A 23,281-nucleotide genomic window follows, 5' to 3' on the forward strand; every position below is an offset into this window, starting at 1 on the left:
ACCGGCTCCCCGGGGACAGGGTGGCCAAATGGGGTGGCTGTGCTGTCCTAGAAAGCAGGGACAGGGATCTCTGCCTTCCTCCCCTTGCTGCCAGCACCCTGTGCTTCGGCCTCGTGCTGAGCCCCTCATCCTCCTGGTGCCTCCCTCCTGCGAGAGGAGACGGGGTGGGTGTGCGGTGCCAGAGAGGGGATGGATGGGATCTGCTGCTCTGTGGCCTTGCTTCTTCCTCCTCTTTTCCTTTCCTCTTTCCTTTCTCTCCCTTTCGCTCTTTCTCTCCTCTTTCTTTCCCTCCCTCCCTTTCTCTTCTTTCTCTCCTCTTTTCTCTCCTGCTCTCCTCCCTTCTCTCCTATCCTCATCCTCCTCTCTCCAATTCTCCTCTCTTCTCCCTCCTCTTCCTCTCTTCTTCACACCTCTTTAGCTCTTATTCCCTCTCCCCTTTCTCTCCCCTTTCTCTCCCCTTTCTCTCCCCTTTCTCTCCCTCTTCTCCCTCCTCTTCCTCTCTTCTTCACACCTCTTTAGCTCTTATTCCCTGTCCTCTTTCTCTCCTCCCCTTTTCACTACCCCCTTCTTGCTCCCATCTGTTTTCCTTCTTCCTCCTTTGACTTTTTCCTCCTTTTCCCTCTCTTGGGAGCAGACCCAGCCTCCCCACGCTCGGTCCCGGGGCTGTGCCGGCGCTTCGGGCCCCTCCATCCCTGCGTGAGCCCATCACCGGGGCTCGGTTCCCCGCTCGCCCGGGGCTGTTTTCCGCCCCAAACCCTGCACCGCCCCGCAGCCGCATCTCCCCGGGCCGGGGTTAGTCAGCAGGGAGGGGAAGCCGTGCCCTGCCCGGGCTGACTCACCCCAAAACTGGGTGCAGGGCAGGCTGCACCCCCTCCCACCTGGGGATGGTGCCGCGGGGGGAGTGGGGAGCAACATTCCCGGTGCCCTAGCGGGAATAATGAGTCGCCAGCCGGGAATGAGGCTCGAGTGCTCATTCCGGGAGCCGCCAGGATGCTCCGGGCCTAGCAGCCGGGGCGCCGCCATGTTGATGCACCCCATGGCTGTGGGGCACACCATGAGACCCTAAATCCACGACGCCCCATGTTTGTGGGGGCTTTGGGACCACCGTGACCAAGCTTGGGGTATCCTCGCTGTCTCTCACTATGCCCACGGCGAGGGAAGACGCCGAAAGAAGAGGATTTAAAAAAGAATACAAATAAACCCAGCGCAGAGGGCGTTGAGTTAGAAGACTACATCTCCCATCGGCAGCCGCGGCGGCGCAGGCGCAGCGCAGGTGGGCGGGGCCGCGGCGCGCGGCGCGCGTTGCCGCGCGGTGATTGGCGGGCGGAGCTGTCCGTCAGGCGCTCCGCCCCGCCCCCGCCGCGGCGGTGCTTGCCCGGGCTCGGCGGGCGCGCGCACCGGGACCCCGCACCGGCACCGGGGACCCCGCACCGGCACCGCGCCCCCTGCCGGCCCCGCCCCGCGCCGCGCCCCGCCGCCGCCACCGCCGCCCCGGGACCGGCCCCGGGACCGCCGGCCGCGCCCGCCCCGCCCGGTACCGCGCCGCCGCCACCGCCGCCGCCGCCGGCCCAACCATGATGAAGTTTCGGTTCCGGCGGCAGGGTGCCGACCCGCACCGCGACCGCCTCCGCCACGACCTCTTCGCTTTCAGCAAGGTGCGTCTAGGGCGAGCGGGGGGCGCGGCGGTGGATCCCGGGGGGCGGCGACCGCCGGGAGGCACCGGGGGTACCGGGCAGGGTGCGGCGTGCGGGCAGCCCCCCGGTGGCGCGGGGCTCTGGTACCCCCGCGGGATGCCGCCCGCGGGGAGGCGAGCAGAGTGCGGGGCACCGCCCCCCGGGACCGGCTGAACCCCCGGGGGAGCCGCGCACCGGGACCTCCCCGCTCCCGGGGAAGGGGCACGCGGGAACGGCGGGGCTGCCTGGCCCGGGGATCCCGGGACGGGCTGCTGGGCCGCCCCGGGAGGATGCACACCGGGGGTGGGTACCGGGAGCCCCCGGGTGCGAGATGCGCCCCGGGGTGCGGACCGGGGGGCTGCGCTCCTCCCCGTGCGGTGCAGGGGGGCACTCCGGGAGAGGATGCGACCCCCTGAGCAGCGCGACATCCCGGTCCCCAGCCCCTCCTGGGGGGGCTCCCGGAGCGCCCCGGTTCCCGCACTCCCCCCTGTCCCGTGGATCCCCCGAGGCCTCGCTCGCGGGCGTTTTGGGGTGACCCGTGGTCCCACACCCTGTCTGGCCTTGGAGCATCCCTGGCTGCATCCCCCATGTGGGGCTCAGCCCCCCACTCCCGTCTCCCCAGGGGTGGGATACTGGGGGGCTGGACCCCCTGTGTCAGCCGGAAGGGCTGTGCCAATGACCCCCTGGGCTTTTGGGGTGCCCTGGCACCCCAAAGATGCGTCTCTGTGGGGACATGAGAGGTCAGCTCTTGCCCCCCTCCTCCCTCCGAGTTTTACCACTTGCCTCCTTCATTTGGGGTGGGAGCGACCCCCAAGCTCATCAAACAAGCCCTGAGGTGCCAGACCCTTCCCTCGGGACACCGGGCTGTGCCTGGGACTTGGTGCACCTTGTCCTGGAGGCGCCGTGGTGGCCTTGGGACCGTGCTGCTGCCCTGCCCGCGGGGCATGAGACCACCGGCAGTGCCCCCTGGATGCGCCCAAACCGTGCCCGTCTCTCCGTCATTCGGCCGCGTCCCGGCACTGCCGTGGGGTCCTTGCCCAGCTCCTGCTGGGGACGCACCGGGGCGACCCCCGGCTGTCCCACAGCGGGGTCGGGTGTGCAGTGCTGAGGGGTCAGCGCCCCGCACAGCCCTGGCCCCCCAACTCTCTGCCGTGGATCCGGCCGGGGTGCAAGGCTCAGCCCAGCCTGAGCCCCCCTGTTTTTGGGGAGCACAGTCCCGCGGCCGGATCCTGCCCGAACGAGTGCCCAGGGCGGGTGTGAGCAGTGGGATGTCCTGGGGGGAGGCTGAGGAGAGCCCCTCTCCGGCCGTCCCAGCCCTGGGGCCGCGGGCTGCCCACCTGCCTCCCATTAAGGGTTGTTTTTCCTCCCGAGCTCCAGATCTGCCTGGGATTTGCTGTAATTTGGCCGGGAGCGCGCCTTGGCCGGCCGGCACAGCCTGCCGGATGCGGCCCCGCTGCGGGCGGGAGCGGGGGCTGCGGCGGGGGTCCCTCCTTTTGGGACTGGGAGTGCTGGGGAGCTGCGACAGCGCTTTTTGGGGACTCTTTGCCCGTGTCACCGTGTTGGTTTCTGGCCTAAAGCATCGCTGTGGTGCTGCTGTCCCAGCTCCGTCCTCCAGCGCAGCGTGCATCCCGGGGGGATTCAGCATGACCCTGCGTGGGTGGGCACCCACGAGCACCCACTTCCTCGCCCCTTGGACGCGTTGGGACCCACTTGGATGGGCCGGGACGCCTGGGATGGGCTGGGGGCGTTTTCACGCTCCTGGAGGTGTCCCCTGGGAGGGGAGCAGGAGCTGGGGTGCCGCCGGCGGGTGCGCAAAGCCGCCCCGCTGCGCCTCTCGGATGCCCCAGACAAAGGGAGCGGGTCAGGATCCGGCCAGTCTGGCTCCGGCGGCCTCCGTATCGTCTGATCGCGCCGTCGCCGCTCCGCCGAGCTGCCCTCGGGAGCCCTGCGGTCCCCGCGCCGGGGCCGGGCCGGTGGGTGCCCCCCGCGTCCCCCCGCTGCCGGGGCAGCCCCTCCCCGGCCGGCGAGCCCGGGCACGCCGTTCGGCCGGGACTTCCTTGGGAAGGTGCCCTGGGGCCACGCGCGGCTCCGGCGGGGACGTCCCTGGCGCTGGCGGGTCCCGCTCGCCTGGTTCTGCCGCCCGGCATCGGGGACGCCCGGTGATGTCGCACTGGGGGTCCCGCTCGCCTCCCCTGGGGTGTCCCCACCTCCGAGGTTCAGAGCAGGGGGGTCCCACCCCCAAAGTGCCGGCGGGTGGTGGGGCAGCTCGTTCAAGGTCAGCCCTACCCCGCTGTGGCTGTTGGGCTGGGTTTTGGAGTGCTGGGTGGAAATTGGGTGAGGAGTGATGTCCCCTTTCCCCGGGGCCCTCCTTGGTGGCACTGGGGGACAGAGCAGCATCTTCGTGATCCCCCATCTCCGGGGTGATGCTCAGGCTGGTGCGGGATCGCAGCTGTGGGGGCGAGGGGGGCTGTGGAAGGTTTGGGGGTGTCCGAGGTGGGGGGGGTCCCGCTCTGACCTGCCTGTCCCCATGGCAGACGGTGGAGCACGGCTTCCCCAGCCAGCCCAGCGCCCTGGCCTACGACCCCGTCCTGCGTGTGATGGCCATCGGCACCAAGGCGGGAGCCGTCAAGCTGTATCCTTTTCCTCCCACATGAGCAGGAGGTAAGGACCTCCCGGACCCTCCCGCGTTCGCTCCTCCGGCTCTCCCCATCCCGGAGAATGCTTGGAGACGTGGCTGCGCTGCTTCTGGCCCATCCCGCAGCCCCCACTCGGCTGACGTCCATCCCTCCGTCCAGCTGTGCTGCAGCTGGAGGAGTGCTGGAGGAAACCCCCACCTCGCCCCAAAACGCCGGCGGGGGAAAGGGGCTCGGCCGTCCCGGGGGGAGCATCCCAAGTGTGGGGTCCTTCCTGCCGTTACCCCGCTTATCCCGGGGGGGCTCCTCTCCATCCTTCTCATCCACGCAGCCCCCGGGGGAGCAGCAGGGGCTCTGGCCGGCCCAGCGCTGGGAAGAGGGGCTGCGGTGGGCGCGGAGCCCGGTCCCGGGTGGGGGGCCGAAGCGGGGGACGCCGAGCGGGGCCGGCCGGGCTTTGTTGCCGGCAGCATGCAGGGAGACTTCAGAGGGCTCTGGCGGGCGGCCAGGGCTGGATGCGGCCGTGCTCGGGGGGCCCCGCGCCGCAGGAATGCGGGCTGGGGGCGCGGGGTCGGGGCGTGGGGGGCAGCCGCGCTCCCCCTCCCCCAGGCCGGCGGCTCGCTGCCTCCCGAGCACAAAGATGGCGTGTTTTGTTCTGCCGGGGCCGCCCGGGTGCCAGCCCGGCCGAGACGTCGCCGGCCGCCCCACTCGCCCTGCCTGGCCCGCGGTGCCGGTCCCAGCTGAGCCCAGCCCCCGGCGCTGCAGGGATGCGGTTGCGGGGGGCTGCGATGCCCTGAGCATCCTCTGCGGGGATGGTTTTTGGGGTGGTACCCAGCGTGGTACCCCGTGCCTACATGGCCCCGCTCAGGCTGCCTCCCAAGTGATGCTTCTGGAGGTTGGCGGTGCCGGGCGAGGCAGCAGCCAGAGCTGGCCTGACTGGCGTTACTGGTTAGTGGGGGCACCCCTGGGTGCTCCCTGGCCGGGCTGGGCCGCTCTGGTTGCAGACAGCCTGGCACTGAGGGGCAGCCAATGCCTGGGGGGGGTCTCCTGAGGCAGCTGGGGGTCCCTGCACTTGGACCCCCATTCCATATGCTGGTGCCACTGGGGTGCCTGAGCCACTTGCCCTGATGGCTCTCAGCTTGTGGCACTATTTTGGGTGGGGAAAGACCCCAGAATGCGCAAGGATGGGTGGCATCCACCATGCATGTAGCACCGAGGGCCCTCTGCGTGCTTCCTGCTTCATTCCCATGCCCTGTTGCCTGCTCTCCCCAAAACTCCGTGGCTGTCCCTGGCTCTGCTGGCTCAGCTGTGCCCAGCACTGCCAGACAGCTCCTGCCTGTCCGGCCGGGCAGAGCTGCCGGGCTGGTTCCCCATGCCGAGGGCACCAGAAGGTGGCCGGGGGCAGGTACCCCCAGCACACGGCATGCCCAGGTGGGGCTGCACAGTGCACTGGTGGCACCGGGCTGGCAGGGAGCAGCTGGTGGGTCTGGGGGTGCTGGGGATGCCAGGCCAGGCTGCTCTGTGAGTGCTGGAGCTGCTGCTCGGGTCCTGCCGTGGTTCCTGCCCAGCAGAGGAGCCGGGACCAGTCGGGTGAGTGAGGCTGTGCCGGCGCATGCCGAACCCCACCCCGCTGCCGGTGCGTGCCGGGCTCCCGGCGCTCTCACACCTCACACATCCACCCCAGCTCTGCGTGCTGGCCGCAGCCTGACCTGGGACACCCTGGCAGGAGGTGGTTGGTGGATCCCAGCCTGACCTGCAGTGTCTCAGCTGGAGGTGCTGGGTGGATTCCAGGCTGATTCAGAGCGTCCTGGTTGGAGTTGGAGGTGCTTGGTGGATCCCGGATGGGGATGGTGGTGCCATGGCCAGCTCTGGCATGGGGTGCGGCCAGGGATGCTCTGCCCTGGCTCTCCTGGGGAGCTAAACTGGTGTTTGCAGGCAGAACTGTGACCAGGGGGAACTCCAAGGGTCCTGAGGTTTGCTGGGGAAGGGGCGGGGGGGCTCCACCCTCGTTGTTTCTTTGACGGCCCCCCCAGATATGGCGCGCCGGGTGTGGAGCTGACCGGCCTGCACAAGGAGACAGCCACTGTCACCCAGCTGCACTTCCTTCCCGGCCAGGTACGTGGGTGTCCCGGGGGAGAACCTGGCAGCAGCCCCCAGCACCTCACACACCCCTCCATCAAATCATCCCCCCATCCCCAGGGCTGGCTCCTCTCGCTGCTGGACGACAACACGCTGCACCTGTGGGAGGTGTGCCAGAAGGAGGGCTGCTCCCACCTGGAGGAGACCCGCAGCTTCGGCCTCCCGGGACGCCCAGGGTCCGGCAGCGCTAAGTACTTGCCTGGGGGGATTGGAGCAGGGCTGCGGCCGCAGCTGGGAATGCGTGGGAGCAGCATGGGAGCAGCCGGCCTGCTGGGGCGGGATGCTGGCCAAGGTCCTCTCCGTGGTGGTGTTTTCCCCACTGGGATGCTCCTCTGATCCGAACTGAGATGCTGAGTGCAGGGAACAGCTCTGGATTTTTTATGGTGCTGGCAGAGCCTGGGGGTGATTAATGGCTCTAATTGCTGTCGGCACTGAGGCTGTTCTTGTCCTTGTTCTCCTGTACTAGGGGAGATGGGAATGTAGGGATGGAGCCGGGGAGGTCTGGGGTCTCTTTGATGCTCCCCCAGACCCAACATGGTGCTGAGGCAGCCCCTGTCCCCCCCTCAGCTGCTCCCCTGGCATCACACGGGTGACAGTGGTCCTGCCGATGGCTGCTGGTGCCACGGTCTGCCTGGGCACTGAGGGCGGTGCCGTGTACTTTGTCACCCTGCCCACCCTGACGCTGCTGGAGGACAAAACCCTCTTCCCGGACGAGATCCTGCAGAGGTGAGAGCCCTGCTGGCCCCATGCCCTGTCCCCAGCACCCCCAGCCCCGCTCTGACCCCTCTGTGCTTGTCCCCCCGCAGTGTCCCTGATGACTACCGCTGCGGGAAGGCACTGGGGCCCGTGGAGTCCATCCAGGAGCACCCACGCAGCAGCAGCCAGCTCCTGATCGGGTACAGCCGGGGGCTGGTGGTCCTGTGGGAGCAGAGCACTCGTGTTGTCCAGCATCTCTTCCTGGGGAACCAGGTACCGGGGCTGGCGTGGGGCTGGCGGGGTTGTGGCCCTGTGTGTGTGTCCCCATGCGAGAGCTGAGCCCCCCGTGTGGCCCCGCAGCAGCTGGAGAGCCTGGCCTGGGAGCAGAGCGGGACGAGCATCGTCAGCTCCCACAGCGATGGCGGGTACATGGTGTGGGCAGTGAGCGGCACCGGCCAGAGGAGCCAGCAGCCCGTCATGTCCACCATCCCCTACGGTACAGGACGGGGCGCTGGGGGGGCGCTGGGGTTGGGGGCTGATCCCCCACATACCCCAGCGCTACAACCAGTGTTGGTGTCTTCGTTTCAGGGCCGTTCCCTTGCAAAGCCATCAGCAAAATCCTCTGGCGAACCTGCGAGTCGGGGTAGGTGTGCGGGCTGGGCATGGGCACGGGGGGCACTTGGGGGTCCAGGGTCTGATGGCAGCTGCTTCGTCCCACCCAGGAACCCCTTCATCATCTTCAGTGGGGGGATGCCCCGGGCCAGCTACGGTGACAGGCACTGTGTCAGCGTGCTGCAGGGCCAGACCCTGGCCACGCTCGACTTCACCTCCCGCGTCATTGACTTCTTCACTGTGCAGAGCGCAGAGGTGCCCGAGGGAGGTACGTCCTGCCAGGGCCTCCCAGGGAGCGGGTGATGGTGTGGGGGTCTCCACATGCAGCAGCCATCTCCTCCCTCCCCAGGCTTTGAGAACCCCCGAGCCCTCGTGGTGCTGGTGGAGGAGGAGCTGGTGGCCGTCGACCTGCAAACACCGGGCTGGCCCACCATCCCTGCCCCATACCTGGCACCTCTCCACTCCTCTGCCATCACCTGCTCCTGCCATGTCTCCAACGTGCCCCTCAAGCTCTGGGAGAGGATCGTCAGCGTGGGCGAGCAGCAGAGCCCCCGGCAATCCTCTGCGGTCAGTGATGGGGATGGTGGGGAGGGGTCCCGCTGAGCCTCTTCCAGCGTGGCCCAGTGAGCTTCATCCCTTCCTCCATCCTCTCCATCCCTCCCTCCAGGCTTGGCCCATTGATGGGGGAAAGAACCTGGCCCAGGAGCCCACGCAGAGAGGGCTTCTCCTCACCGGGTGAGTGGGCTGGCAGCAGGGAGGGGGCCTGGGAAACCCAAAATGCAGGGGGAACACATCCACACTGGTTCCTGCGGTGGAGGAGTGGGATGGGATGGTGGTAGCATCCACTCTCTCTTTTCGAGTGGCTGCCCCTTGTTGTTCTGGCCGGGCACGAGTGTGTCACCCGCTGCGCTGTCCCCGTTGTCCCCCGCTCCGGCACGGTGGCTGCCAGCACACAGGCAGCTCTTGTTAGCCGGGCAGATGCTGACAGGACTCCCCCCGCCCAGGCACGAGGACGGCACGGTGCGGTTCTGGGACGCCTCGGGGGTCTCCCTGAAGCCCCTCTACAAGCTGGGCACCGCCAACATCTTCCAGACAGACTGTGAGCACAACGACAGCCTCAACCAGGCGGGCGAGGAGGAGTGGCCTCCGTTCCGCAAGGTGAGGTCCCCGGGGCAGGGTGACACCCCCGCGGAGCTCAGCACTGGAGAGGGCAAAGCCAGAGCTGGGCACGGGGGATGCACCTGCCGGAGCCATCCCGGCTGCGCCCCGGGCTGTGTCCCCCGGCTCAGGGCACAGCTGCTGTGTGACGCACTGTGGGGACACAAGGGACGCTTGTTCCGTGGGCCCCATCCCGCGGGTCTGCCCCACCGTGGGGGCGCATGGGGACAGACTTTTCCTGGGCGTGATGCCCAGAGTGGCCCGTGTGCCACAGCTGGTGGAGGGGTGTGGGGGTGCAGGGGGGGCTGTCCTGCAGCTGTTGGGCGGGGTCCTGGCTGTCCCTTCAGCTGTCCCCTCCCGCAGGTGGGCTGCTTTGATCCCTACAGCGATGACCCGCGCCTGGGCGTGCAGAAGATCGCGCTCTGCAAGTACACGGCCAAGATGGTGGTGGCTGGCACGGCGGGGCAGGTAAGGTGGCACGGGCAGAGCAGGGGCTGCCGAGCACCTCTCGGTTCTCCCATTGGGGGCCCACAGCATGAGGGGGCTACAGACCCCCATACTTGTCCTTAAAGGGCTCCCAGCCTGGGTTTAACCCCTGATGTGCAGCAGGCTGGCCGGCTGGGGGTCTCCAGTGTGTCCCCCCTGTGTGTGCTCATCCCTGCAGGTGCTGGTGATGGAGCTGAGCGACGAGAAGTCGGAGCACGCGGTCAGCGTGGCCACAGTGGACCTGCTGCAGGACCGTGAGGGCTTCACCTGGAAGGGCCACGACCGGCTGGCCCCCCGGAATGGGCCCCTCCACTTCCCCCCCGGCTTCCAGCCCAGCGTGCTGGTGCAGTGCGTGCCCCCCGCCGCCGTCACCGCCGTCACCCTCCACTCCGAGTGGAACCTCGTGGCCTTTGGCACCAGCCACGGCTTTGGGCTCTTCGACTACTACCGGCGCAACCCCGTGCTGGCCAGGTACGGGGGGACCTCGGTGCTGGGGACCCCGTGGAGTGGCACGGTGGGTGCTGAGCAGCGTCGGTGCCCGCAGGTGCACGCTGCACCCCAACGACTCGCTGGCCATGGAGGGGCCCCTGTCACGAGTGAAGTCCCTCAAGAAGTCCCTGCGCCAGTCCTTCCGCCGCATCCGCAAGAGCCGCGTGTCGGGCAAGAAGAGGCTCAATGCCAGCAGCCCCTCCAGCAAGGTGGGCATGGGGTGGGGGCCACCGTGGCAGCTCCCCGTCCCCACCAAGCAGGGGCTGACCCCGCGTCCCCTCCCCAGGTGCAGGAGGCCAACGCGCAGCTGGCGGAGCAGGCGGGCCCCCCCGAGGTGGAGATGACGCCGGTGCAGCGGCGGATCGAGCCTCGCTCGGCCGATGATTCGCTTTCGGGGGTCGTGCGGTGCCTCTACTTTGCCGACACCTTCCTCCGTGACGGTGAGACCCCCTTCCCTCCCTCCCTCCCCAGGGAAAAGGCCCCAGGCTGGGTCTGTGGGGAGGGGACTCTGACACTGCTCCATCCCCACAGCTGCCCACCACGGCCCCACGATGTGGGCAGGGACCAACTCGGGGTCGGTGTTCGCCTACGCCCTGGAGGTGCCGTCGCAGGAGAAGTTCTCGGAGCGCGCGGTGGAGGCGGTGCTGGGGAAGGAGATCCAGCTGATGCACCGGGCGCCGGTGGTGGCCATTGCGGTGCTGGACGGGCGGGGGAACCCCCTGCCCGAGCCCTACGAGGTGTCTCGGGACCTGGCCAAGGCCCCTGACATGCAGGGCAGCCACTCCATGCTCATCTCCTCCGAGGAACAGTTCAAGGTGAGTGCGGGGCTCAGTGTCCCACTCTGGTAGAGATGAGACACAAAATGTCCCGTGTCCTCTTCCGATGTCCTCATCACGCAAGGACTGGAGGTGACCAGTCAGGTTTTGGGGGCACTCCTATGCCTGTTCTAGGGTGGTGAATCCAAGGGGAAGGTGTCCCCTTAAGCCCTGCAGCTTGCTTGAGCCTGACTCCTCCTTCCCCCTCAAGGTGTTCACGCTGCCCAAAGTGAGTGCCAAGACCAAGTTCAAGCTGACAGCACATGAGGGCTGCCGGGTGCGGAAGGTGGCCCTGGTGAGCCTGGCCAGTGCTGGCTCCGAGGAGCGGCTGGAGAACTGCCTGGCCTGTCTCACCAACCTGGGGGACATCCACATCTTCACCGTGCCCAGCCTGCGGCCCCAGGTCCACTACAGCTGCATCCGTAAGGAGGACATCAGTGGCATTGCCTCCTGCGTCTTCACCAAGCACGGCCAAGGTGAGGACGCCAGGTGACATCTGTGTCGATGAGATGTTGACCTCAGCTGCAGCCCTCTGGGGGGATTCCTGAGGCTCGCTGTTGTCCCCCCTGTAGGTTTCTACCTAATTTCACCATCCGAGTTTGAGCGCTTCTCGCTGAGCGCCAGGAATGTGACGGAGCCCCTGTGCCGGCTGGAGGTCGCCCAGCTCCAGGACACCTCCTGCCTCAGGTGGGCTGTCTCGGGGGCGTGGGGGGGCTTTGCTGTGTGGGAACCCACCCCACGACACCGGTTCTAGCCATAACTTCTCCCTGTTTCCTTCCAGCAACAGTTCAACGGTGACACCGAAGCTGCCGCAGGCGAACGGCACCCACGTCCCGCGCAGCTCCGAGAGCCAGCACTCCCCCTCGGACAGCGACCGTGAGTGCCCACCCTGTCCCTGCACACACACCGTGTCCCACAGCCCTGCTCCAAGCCCGGCTCTGCGTCCTGGCTGTCCCCAATGCCTCCTGTCCCCCGACTCCCCAGGGTCCCCTGAGGAGCACTCGGCCACCTTCTCGCCCGGCCCCATCGACTCCCCCAACAGCAGCATGGAGAACCCGCTGGACACCACCGGGGACATCACCGTGGAGGAAGTGAAGGATTTCCTGGCGTGAGTGGGGTGGGAACGGGGTAAATGGTGCTGAGGGGCCGTGGCAGCGCCTCTCACCCTGCTCTGCCCCAGGTCCTCGGAGGAAGCGGAGCAGAACCTGAGGAACGCCAGCGAGGACGAGGCCCGGCCCACGGGGATCCTCATCAAGTGAGGTCTGTGAAGGGCTGGTGGTCCCTGGGGTGGGAGTGGGGTTTGGAGCTGGGACCCCAGCGCAGTGCCCTGCTTCCTGATCCATCGTGGGAGGATGGAGTTGTGATCCCTGGGGCTTGTAGAGGAGGGGGAGCAGGGGGAATGCCTGTCTGATCCCCACCAACGCCGTCTGAGGAGCTGCCTCACCCACAGGCATCGCCGGCCTCCCTGACCCATCTCAGTGCTCGGATTCCCGGGATGCGCGACTCGACTGGACCCCCGCGCCCCCTCCCCACGTAACGTAGACTCGCCTCCTCTCTAACATCTGCAGCCCGGCTCCGGCGCTCCCCACACACCTCCCCGCCCGGCCCCGGGCCCCGAGCCGGGGCCGTGGGGCACAGACTCTTCCCGGGGAAGATCAGTTCCTTTTTTATACACGGTCGAGTGTCACTGTCCCCTGCTCCAGAGCCCCCTTCCTGGGGGATGCTGCTGCTTCCCCGGCTCCACGGGGAGGGCTAGGGCTTGTGGGCCCCCCCTTGTCCCCCGGTTTTGGTCCCTTGGGGCAGTGGGGGGCCAGAAGCCCCCGGGCACAGCCCCCCCGTACCCTGGTCTGTGTTTACATGCCCGGCTCCCTGCAGTTTACAGCCCCGTTCCCTGCCTGCCAGGAGGCTCTGGCTGCTGCACAGGGACTGTCCCCAGGGGAGCCCCGTGGGGATCCCCTGGCTCCCAGGTGGGCAGCAGAGGCCTCGAGCAGCCCGAGGAGGGGCACAGTGCGGGGTCACAGGTGGCCTTTTTCTCTTAGTGGCTTCTCCAAGGGCTATTCTCCAGGTTGGGCTCTGTGCCTGCTGCTCCTTTCTGACACTAATTCCTGCCACGGGGTGGGTTTGGGATGGGGTCACGCTGTGGAATTACACACGGGCTCCTGCTCCTGGTCCATGTTGGTGCTGGAGGGGGGCAGATGGGGCTGCCCCAGACCCCTCCTGCCCCAGGCTGGGCTGCCCCACCCTGGGGGTCTCACTGTGCCAAACCCTCCCTGGGCTCCAAGCCTGGCCTCGTCCTCCTGGGGGGCTGTGGTCTGTCCCCTGGCCCATGGTGGCTGTTCCCACGGGGCTCAGCTGGGCCCTGCCCCTCTCCTTTTGGGGACCTGTGGCCCCCCCGGGCTCTCTTGCGGTACGTGTGTGGCTGGGGGGGTTTGGGCTCTGTTGCTGCCGGCCGAGGCCGGGGCTGTAGCGTCCCTGGTAGAACCCCCCCCCACCCTCAACCTCATCTTTTTTTTTTTTTTTTTTTTTTTTTTGGTAAGATGAATTTAGCATTGTTTAGTTATTAAAAATACTGGTTTTTAATATTGAAAATAAAGCATTTAATATCAGCTGCCTGGGCTGCAGGTGTTTGCTGAGCCTCGGAGCCAGGTGAGTGCTGAGCTGCAGAGAGGCACAATCAGGGTTGGGGGTGACCCCACCTGGGAGTGAGTCAGAGCCTGGGACAGGGTTGAGGTGAGAAGTGCAGCCTTTATTGATATGATTTATGATTCTGAGGGGCTGATCCCCGCTGGGGGTCCCTCCCCCAGGACAGCAGGGACCAGCTGTAAGGCTCGACTCTGGGGCTGAGAGCTCCCCTGGAGCTCCTCACTCCCCTCAGCTCTCCTTAGCAAAGCATCCTCCCACCCAAACTGGGAGTCACTCCTGTCCCCCAGTCACGGGGGGAGCTCGGCACTGGTTCGGGGCAGCAGCATCCCCAAGCAGGGTGTGACAGGGCCCACAGCACCCCTGTGCCCCCCTGGAAGGGAAGGGGGCTGAGCTGGGCCCTGTGCTGGGAGAAGAGGGGACAGAGGGACAGCCCCAGTGATCCCCACTGGCCCCAGCTCGGGGGGAGGCGGCTCCAGGCTGAGCCTGGCGGCGGCGGCAGCGCGGGGTGCCGGGGTCCGGCCGTGCCGGGGGCACCGTGGCCGGAGCTCCGGGTGCCCCCTGCCCTTAGGTGGGCGGCTTGCGGAACACGCTCCAGGCGTGGAAGCAGCGGGTGAAGGGCCAGGGCTCGTTGCCTTTCCGCACCAGCCGGAGCTTGCGGGGATGTGCGGGGTCCTTGGAGCGCATGTGCTGGATGTAGACCTGGGGCAGAGCGTTGCCGTGGGGGTCCTGGTCCTCACCCACCTCCAGGGTTGGTATTCCCCAGCCCAGAGCTCTGCAGCAGCTAGACCAGGGCCCCAAGGGGAGATGGAAGTGCCCAAATCCTCCCACCCACAGTCCCAGCATGGAGGGAAGTCTTACCTGGCATGCCTTGAGGCTCAGCTTGATCTCCACCTGGCTGGTCTGGGTGCCCACCCACATGTAGACCTGCAGAAAGGATCAGCAGCTGGGCTTAGCCCACAGAGCCACTGGAAGATCTGGGCCCAGGAGAGCCTCATGCCCCCAGCTCACCTCCCGCCCGTTGTCCAGCAGCATGATGTCGTCATCAGCCAGGTCATCCTGGCAGAAATCTGAGCACTTCTCTGACACGGAGAAATAACCTTTCTCATTGGAGCACCTGCAGGGAGATGGGCAGGGACAGCAGCAGGCACGAGTTTGTTAGGACAGAGCAGCTGTTCTGGCTGGGTTCCCAGGGAAGCAGCCCAAACTGGAGCATCCCCCCCCAGACCAGTGCCCACCTGAAGAGCCGTGAGTGCTTCATGTAGTCAGCATCTTCATCGTAGGGCTTCTGGCCCCCGATGCCCACCCAGAAGAAGTTTTCGGGTTCTTCTCCCTCATTGATGACCTGAAAGGGCAGGAACAGGGCTGAGTGTGGCCTGGGTGGTCACTGTCAGCCAGGTAAGGTGGCACTGAGCCCTGCTCACCTGTTTGCTGTAGGAGTCATCAAACATGTGGTTCATGATGTCCTCAGCCAGCTTGGCCTCGTCAGGGTCAGCTGCCCGGCCCACCCAGGTGTAGACAATGCCCTGGTTGTCCGTGCTCTCAAAAGGCACCTGGGGGACAGTGGAGTCAGGGCTGCCCAGAGGGGCAGGAGGGCACCCAGGCAGCCCTGAGGATGCTCAGCCACCAGCAGTACCTTGAGGATGAAGCAGAACTCGGAGTTGAGCAGAGCAGCGTCCGTGTTGATCTGGATGCACCTGGAGACGGAGCCCCCGAGGCACAAATCAGAGGGAGACCCAGCAGCTGTGCCCACCACAGGTATCCCACCCGTACGTGGCACCCGTGGGTGCTGCCTGGCACGGAGCAGCCCCGGGGCACTGACCTGGTGCAGAGGGCCCCGCCGTTGGTGCGGATGTGGTACAGGCTGGGCTGGGGAGCGCTGACCCGGTCCTTCCGCTTGCCCCGGTGGATCACAAACCTCCTCTTGAAGTGCGAGAGGAACTTGGGGTTCTCCTGCTGCTGGGTCATGCGCACCACCTGCACAGGGTGGCTGTCAGAAGGGGCACAGGGACTTCCAAACACAGCTCCAAGCCCCAGCTGCACCCCCCTGCCAGCTCCCATCTCTGCGGCTGTCCCCTGCCTCAGCCTGAGGGGCAGGAGGGGATGGGGGAGAGGCAAAGCTGGGGCACCCCCGTGTCACCCCCAGACTGTGTCACCTCCAGCTTGCCGCGGAAGTGACTCTCAAACTTCTTCTGGAGGCTGAAGGTGAAGGTGAGCCAGCCCATGTTGGAGGCCTCCCGGCCCTGCCAGAAGTAGACGATGCACTGGGAGTCTTCCTCAGGCTGCTTCTCCTCCTCTTCTTCCTCACCCTCCTCTTCCCCTTTGCCTTCACCCTTCTTCTTTTTCTCCTCATCCTCCTCATACTCCACTGGCACCCAGTACCTGAGGGCAGGAACAGGGAGTGATGTGAGGGATGGGACAGTCGGGAGGACTGGGCAGGGAGATTGGGGACAAGGTGGTCCAGCAGCCCCTGAGAGGGGGACAAGCCAGGTGTCACCTGCACAGGAAGACGTAGCAGTCGTGGGTGTGGAAGTGCCCAAACTCCTCCTCGGGCAGCCGAGTGAATTTCTTGCCCTCCAGCACGAAGCCCTCCATGCCATCCAGGTCCTCGTTCCACTCCTCCATCAGCTGCTCCGCCTGTGGCCCCACGAGCTGTGTCAGCCCCCGCTGCTCCATCAGCACCCGGCCCCACGCCATGGGGGACTCATGGGGGTCCCCAGCCCTACCTCAGTGAGGGGCATGGGGGGCTGGCGGGGCAGGAAGAGCGCGGTGAGGTCGGCCTTCATCTGGTCCTTCTTCTCGGCGTCCTTGCGGACCTTGCCAGCCAGGCCACCGTCCTGCAGCACCGTCTCGGCGTTCCGGGTGTAATCCACGCGCAGGACGTCATCCCAGTTCTTGAACTTGGACTTGAACACCTACACCACAGAATCATTAAGGCTGGAAAAGACCTCCAAGATCATCGAGTCCAACCTGTGACCGATCCCCACCTCATCAACCAGACCAGAGCACCAGGTGCCACGTCCAGTCGTTCAAGGTGTAAATTGGGGAGCAGGTAACAGACCCTCAGCCTCAGTCCCCTCCCAGGCACCCAGCACCCATCTGAGGGGTCCATGCCCACCTGGCACTCGGTGCCCTCCAGGTTCCTGGTGACCATGGCGTGCTTGGGCCGGTGCAGCATGGTGCACAGCTCCTGGCTCAGCTTCAGCGCCGCCGCCCGCACCAGCCGCGACGACTTCCTCCCGATCCAGATGAAGACGTCGGACCAGCAGTCCAGGATGTACACGCTCTTGGTGTCCAGCAGGCTCTGCAGCTGGGGGCACCACAGGAAGAGGGGTCAGGCACCTGCAGGCCTTCCCAGCTGGAAAACACCCTGCCTGCTCCCGACAGGGCAGAGCATCCCCCAGCCAGGCTCTGCTGCCTGAACCTCCCTCTCCCAGGGCACAGCTGGAGGCAAAAGGGGCATGAAACCAGTCTCACTGGTCAGACTGGGAGAACCTCCCCACCCCATCCTACCAGGCGCATCTCCGGCATCAGATCAGCCTTCAGCCTCTTCTTGTGCTCCACAGAGAGCTTGTAGTTGACCTGGGGAAGCTCCAGGTAGCCCAGACCGAGGCCGACCTGCAGAGGGGAGGGGGACAGAGGTGAGTGGGGGCTGCAGGACCTCAGCAGGTGGTGGCCCTGTGGATGCAGCTCCCCACCTTGTACAGTTTGGGTTTGTGGGGCTGGAAGTCATCGGGGACACAGGGTCGGATCTCCTCGGGCTGGCCCCCCAGCACCTCCCAGAACTCGGGGGTCTCCTGGCCCTGGGTGAGCAGCGTGATCTCGGCCTTGCCCTTCCGCTCGTTCTTGTTGATCTTCTCAGCGAAGAGCCTGCGGTGGGAGCACATGAGATGGCAGCTGAGCTCCCCACACCCCGGCACCCCCACCAGCCCTACCTGGCCTTGGTGGTGCTGCTCAGCGTGGCCTGGCTCCCACGCCACACCAGGAGGTTGAGGCCATGGTCCAGGAGGAAAACAAACCTGGAGGAGAGAGGTGAGAGGGGTCAGGAGAGAATGGGGAGTGCTGGGCATCCTCCCCATCCTGGGGATCCCTGCAGGGCACCAATGTTTGAACCCATGTTCTTGTAGAAAGGTGCTGGCATAGCCCATTTGCACCACAGAACTGCAGCTATAGTGTCTCAGGTGGATCCTGCTGAACTTTCTGTAAGGTCCCTCTGTCCCCTGGCCACTCACCGGGGGTCCAGTGATGTCCCTTTCAGTGCCACCGGCTCCAGCTTGACATTCTTCTTCCCATAGACACGGTAGAGCCTGGGGAAGGGACAGCCGTGGTGGGACATGGGGCACTGCCTGCTCCAATCATCGCCCCAGCCCCTGTCCCCAGCTGTACCTGGTGACGTACTGCGTGTCCTCTACGGTGAAGAAACCACTGGCTGTGCCACCCTCGATGTAGGAGATGTCATTGTCGAAGACCTGGGGGCATGGAGGGGTGAGGCTGGGACAGGAGGGGTCGGGGGTTACAGGGGAGCTGGGACTTGGCCTCACCTGAAGGAACTCTTCGCTTTCATCCCCCATCTCCTCCCGGATGCTGCGGCACTCAGCCCCCAGGTAGTTGCGGAGGTTGACGGCGTGGATGGCGGAACAGGCCTTCTTGTCCAGTGTGGCCTCCTGCCCGATCCAGTAGTAGATCTCCCAGTTCAGGGAACCGTTCTCATCCAGGAAGGTCTGGGAAGGACAAGGGTGTGAGATGGGATGGCTGCAGCTCCTGGCAGGGGATGCAGGGGACCTTTGGTCCTCCCGGGTTACCTTGAGCACGATGTAGCAGTCGGCTTCGTAGAACTTGCCGTGGAAAGCCTCGTCCACCAGCGTGGGCACGAAGTTCTCGATCTGCCAGACACAGAGGCCGGGCAGCTGCCCCACGTCCTCGCTGAAGAACTCCGAGTAGTCCAGCTGTGGCTTCTCCAGGCCCTGGTCCCAGCGCCGTGTCTTCAGATCCGGCGCCTTCGCCTCCCCACTCTCCTGTGGGACAGGAACAGGTCAGATTAGGGACAACCAGAACCCAGCTGGCAGCCAAGGTAGGCCAGGGACACTGTGATGCCCTCAGGGCCCTTCTCCCACCCCAGACCCTACCTCTATCTTCTTATTCTTCTCCTGGGCCACATCCGACATCCCCTTCAGCACCTGCTTGGCCTGGTCATCCTGGGCAGAGTCCTTGCGCCGCCGGAGCCGCATCTTGCGGGCCAGCGGGTCCTTGGTGCCACTCCCTGGGGACACAGGGACGGGGTGAGAGGCGGCCACGCCGCCCGTGGGGCACCCCACGGAGCAGGGCTCACCCCCCAGCCTCTGCCAGGTCCGTGCCAGGGCAGGGAGGGACCGCGTGCCCCCCTCCCTGCACGCGTACCCGCGGCGGCAGCGGCGACGGTGGCGGGGGAGGCTCCGGCCAGGCGGAGCTGGTTCTGCAGGGAGAAGTCGATGTTGTACCACTCCGAGGAGCGATCCGCCGGCTTCGGGGGCATCACCAGGTTGGGGTTCTCGCGCACGTCCAGGATCTGCCAGGGAGGGCACAGAGACCTCGGTGAAGTTCGTGCTCACAGGGATATTTGGAATGTGGCATGGGATGGAGACCTGAGGGGATGTGGAGGGAATCCATGGCCTGCCTGGGCTGACATGTGGCAGATTGCAGGTACTGGCCCTGAGCTTCCCTGCCCTCACCTCATCCAGCCCACCCTACAGCCCTGGGGTCCCAGGGAGGTGCTGGGGCTGTGGTGGAGCCAGCCCAAGGCAGAGAAGCACTGGGTGCCCACCTCCACATCTGTCAGGAAGTGGATGGCCTCTGGCAGCGTCACCAGGCGGTTCTTGTTCAGCACCAACTTCCTCAGCTTGGAGCACCTGTGGGACGGCGATGCTGGTGACAGGCCAGCCCAGGGTGACCTGTGACCACAGAACCTCTGTGCTCCCTCCTGGGGACACAGCAGATCCAGTGGTGTGTTCCTTACCTGCACAGGCTCTCAGGGATGAGCTCCAGGTTGTTGTTGGCTGCCATGAACTCCTCAAGGTTGGTGAGCTTGCCAATGCCCGAGGGGATCCCATCAAAGTCCAGCTTGTTGGAGTTCAGGTACATCTTCTTCAGCTTGGTCAGCTTACAGATGGCTGACTGGGGAAGGGGGAGATGGTGGGGTGAGGGAGAACCATGGAACCACGAGCAGGGATGGCACAAAAGGGCAGGTACATACAGGTAAGGAGGTGAGCTGGTTGCGGGACAGGTTGAGGGTCTCCAGCTGGGTCCACTGGTCGATGCAGAGGGACAGTTCCGTGATCTGGTTGCTGCTGAGGTTGAGGCGCCGCAGGCTGCCCAGGGTGTAGAGACACTCAGGGACACGGCTGAGGTCATTGCAGGACAGGTCCACATCTGGGGACAGAAACAACGGGGTGACACCACCAGCCAGACCAACACTGGGGTTGGGAGAGCCCCTGGAGGGCTCTGTGGGGCTGGATGCCCCAGCCCTACCTGCCAGGTTCACCAGGGCCTCGAGGCTGGTGGGCAGGTTGCTCTGCGTGCGCTGGGTGTTGCGGAGGTGGAGGGTCTGCAGGGCCGTCATGGCCGGGAGCTGCCTGAGGACCAGGGAGAGCCACAGGGCAGAGGGAGTGTCAGGATGGAGCAGGGAGCTCAGTGCCAGCCCTGCCAGGCTGGGAGGCAGCCCGGGGAGCGGGGCCGTACCGCAGCTGCGCATGCAGGAGGGGGTTGTTGTTGAGGATGAGGGTCTGCAGGTGCACCAGGCGCCTCATCTGTGGTGGGAGACTCTCCAGCTTGTTGTCGCTCAGGTCCAGGTAGAGCAGGTCCGTCAGGTTGATGAAGAGCTGGTTGGGGATGGTGTCGATGCTGCAGGGATGTGGGGAAATTCAGGAGTGCCTAGGATCTGCACCAGCCCCGGATCTCCCTCGAGGAGGGGCAGAGAACAGGACCCAGAGCAAAATGTGGCCATGGCCAGGATGGGGAGATGGTTATTCTAGCCTGAACCCACCTGTTGTGGCCAAGGTTAAGGACCAGCATGTTCTTGGCATTCTCCAGCTCCCTGGGACACTCTGTGAGCTGGTTGTAGCTCAGGTCCTGGGAAAGGGGGAGCACAAAGCAGTTGTCACCCAGCCACCACCACCCACACCTCCAGGGAGCTGGACCAGCACACAGGGAACCCAGGGAGCCCTTCCATGGCATCAGCCTTTAAAGGAGACATTGCCAGAGGGTCACCCTGCCGACAGCCAGCTTCCCTGGAGCTCAGCCATGGGCTTGCGACTGCTGCTCCCAAGGAACACAAGGAGCCACCACGGTGCAGCAAAGGGACCCAGGAGTCTGAGCTGGCTCCTGTATAAGCTGAGAAGAATCTGCACCCACCAGCACCGAGAGGTCATCCAGCTGGAAAATGTCATCAGGGACTCCCGAGTTCTTCAGGCTGTTTGCACGAGCCACAATTGCCTGCAGAGGGGAGAGAGGCAGGAATGCAGCTGCCTGCGGAGCCCCCAGGGTGCCCAGGTATGATCTTGGTGTGCCCTCAGATCCCAGAGGTGCCTGGGGACCCCTGAGGCAGGAGGGGGACACTCACCCGGAGGCAGGGCAGGCCGGAGAGCTCTCCATGGAGCGTGGTGAGGCTGTTGTGGCTCACGGAGAGGTGTTCCTGCAGGGAAGTCCCAGACAAGCCCCAGTGAGCAGAGAGAGGAGCTGGGGCTGTGCAGGGCAAAGGCTGTGCCCCAACATTGATGTGGAGGCTCCTCCATCCCAGGAGAGTTGGGGACTTGTCACCCACAGAGCTGCTGGGACACTCCCAGTCTCAAACTGGTTGGTTGGCCCAGTGTGCCTGCGCTGCCTCCACATCCCTCATCCCCTGCACACCTCAGCCCTGCCGTGGGGTTTGGGGTGCTCTGGGATGCCCACACAAACAGATCCCAGTCCTTGGGAACGGGCAGACGTGGGCACTGCTGGGGTGGGAGGAATTCCCCTGGGGAAATGTTTTCCTCTGAGCATCACCAGCCCGGCTGTTGCCTGCTCAGGAACACACGGCATTGGCAGGCTGTGGGTGGGATGCCAGGATTTCAGTCTTGCTGTGGCCCCCGAGCACCTGGCAGGGCTGGCAGGAGTGGCACTGAGGGATTCCCTGGCAGCGATTAAAGCACTCAGTTTGTGTGACACGGACAGGATGAGGTCCCTGATGTGCTGTGGACACCACCAAAGCCAAGCTGAGCCTTGACTCCAGCAAGGGCCTGGGTGAACCACCCGAAAAACAAAGCCAGACAGCTGCCAGCTCCTGCTTTTTACATACTTTAGCAAAGAAGAAGGAAAAAAAGCCCCCAAACCCTTGATTGTCCCCACTGTAACCATCACCCTTCCCTTCTACTACAGGGTAGAGGATCTAAGCGTGGTTTTTAATCTGGTTTTCTAGGAAAACAAGGTGAAACTGAGAGCAAGCCCACTCCAAACCCACTCCTGACAGCTCCTGCATCCCATTTCAACCACACATTGCAGCTCAGTGCTATTATTAGACACTGGAGCACCCGCTGCTGAGCCACGAGGCTGGCAGGGAACAGGCTCCCGTGGGATCCTACGGTCCCAGCGGGATAGGGGAGCCCCATTCCATCCCAGAACACGGGGCTCACCAGCTTCTGGAGGGCAGCGAGCTCCTCGGGCAGGTAACAGAGCCCCGTGCGGTTCAGCTTCAGCCAGCGCAGGCTGGTCATCGCCTTCACATGCTCCGGGAAGTACCCGCCCTGCGAGGAGGAGGAGGAGGAAGAGGGTGAGGAAACACCTGTCCCACGGGATGAGGATCTGGGGACCTCAGTCTGATTGAGGCTCTGTGGTCATGGGAGGTCTGGGATCGTGCAGTCCTATGGGCTGGAAAGTGTGGGGTCACGATGACCCAGTCCTAAGGGACTGGGAGCTGTGGGGTTGGGATGAAGCAGTCCCATAAAATTGGGAATTAGAGGGCTGGGATCACCCCGTCCTAGGGGCCTGGGAGCTGGGGGCCATGGAAACCCAGTCCTACGGGACTGGGAGCTGGGATCGCCCGGTCCTATGGGAGCGGGAGCTGGGATCGCCCAGTTCTACGGAACCGGGAGCTGGGATCGCCCAGTCCTACGGGAGCGGGAGCTGGGATCGCCCAGTCCTATGGGATTGGGACGGATCACCCAGTCCTACAGGATCGGGAGCTGGGATCGCCCAGTCCTATGGGACTGGGACGGATCGCCCAGTCCGATGGGATCGGGAGCTGAGATCGCCCAGTTCTACGGGACCGGGAGCTGGGATCGCCCAGTTCTACGGGACCGGGAGCTGAGATCGCCCAGTTCTACGGGACCGGGAGCTGGGATCGCCCGGTCCTACGGGATCGGGAGCTGGGATCGCTCAGTTCTACGGGATCGGGAGCTGGGATCGCTCAGTTCTACGGGATCGGGAGCTGGGATCGCTCAGTTCTACGGGACCGGGAGCTGGGATCGCCCGGTCCTATGGGACCGGGAGCTGGAGGCTCGGGGATCTCCGATCTCCCTGGGACCCCCTGGGCTGAGGGCCGGGTTGCTCAACCCCAGCGGTTCGATGTGGGTCAGGGATCGCCCCCGCAGCGCCCACAGCGCCGGGACCGGGACTGCCCCAGGTCACCCACCCCGGGCGGGGCCGGGGCCGGGCTTCCCCTGCCCCGGGGGCCGAGCCAGGCCTGACAACCCCGCGGGGCCCGGGCCCGCTGGGGCGCTGCGGGCCGGGCTGTGCCCCGCTCCCGCCGCCCCGCACCTTGAAGTCGTTGCCGCTGAGATCGACGCCGCGGACGAAGGGCAGGACGCCGGTGGCCGCCATGGCGGAAGCGCGGGGGGCGGCGCGCGGTGCCGCGCCCCGCCAGGCCCCGCCCGCGCCCGCCCCGGCCGTGACGCGCGCGGCGCCTGGCGCCACTTCCGCGCGCTGTGGGCGGGGC

The 23,281-nt window shown here is 65.6% G+C and overlaps 2 protein-coding genes across 2 annotated transcripts; one reads left to right on the plus strand and one right to left on the minus strand.

The window, feature by feature from the left end:
* The first annotated feature begins 1,535 nt into the window (after positions 1-1,535).
* Positions 1,536-12,272, plus strand: LLGL1 (LLGL scribble cell polarity complex component 1). Its single transcript, XM_077786898.1, has 23 exons — positions 1,536-1,655; positions 4,208-4,305; positions 6,337-6,418; positions 6,503-6,618; positions 7,010-7,168; positions 7,249-7,411; positions 7,499-7,634; positions 7,727-7,781; positions 7,861-8,018; positions 8,100-8,317; positions 8,418-8,485; positions 8,755-8,908; positions 9,272-9,376; positions 9,573-9,865; positions 9,939-10,092; positions 10,170-10,323; positions 10,415-10,698; positions 10,910-11,174; positions 11,271-11,385; positions 11,480-11,574; positions 11,683-11,806; positions 11,879-11,958; positions 12,149-12,272. The coding sequence occupies exons 1-22, from the start codon at positions 1,575-1,577 to the stop codon at positions 11,955-11,957; spliced, it is 3,156 nt and encodes a 1,051-aa protein (XP_077643024.1). The 5' UTR covers positions 1,536-1,574; the 3' UTR covers position 11,958; positions 12,149-12,272.
* A 1,151-nt stretch (positions 12,273-13,423) lies between these two features.
* Positions 13,424-23,210, minus strand: FLII (FLII actin remodeling protein). Its single transcript, XM_021550530.2, has 30 exons — positions 23,104-23,210; positions 21,981-22,091; positions 20,933-21,004; positions 20,725-20,805; positions 20,357-20,442; positions 20,053-20,214; positions 19,843-19,946; positions 19,568-19,743; positions 19,331-19,488; positions 19,139-19,223; positions 18,736-18,883; positions 18,465-18,598; positions 18,141-18,353; positions 17,880-18,059; positions 17,725-17,807; positions 17,571-17,645; positions 17,274-17,357; positions 17,037-17,208; positions 16,852-16,956; positions 16,457-16,648; positions 16,065-16,253; positions 15,836-15,975; positions 15,495-15,720; positions 15,161-15,315; positions 14,975-15,035; positions 14,763-14,891; positions 14,577-14,683; positions 14,350-14,455; positions 14,200-14,265; positions 13,424-14,040 (listed from the first exon to the last, which is right to left on the minus strand). The coding sequence occupies exons 1-30, from the start codon at positions 23,164-23,166 to the stop codon at positions 13,906-13,908; spliced, it is 3,798 nt and encodes a 1,265-aa protein (XP_021406205.1). The 5' UTR covers positions 23,167-23,210; the 3' UTR covers positions 13,424-13,905.
* Positions 23,211-23,281: the final 71 nt, after the last annotated feature.

Source organism: Lonchura striata, chromosome 16, assembly GCF_046129695.1.
Source record: "Lonchura striata isolate bLonStr1 chromosome 16, bLonStr1.mat, whole genome shotgun sequence".
Taxonomy (NCBI): Eukaryota; Metazoa; Chordata; class Aves; order Passeriformes; family Estrildidae; genus Lonchura; species Lonchura striata.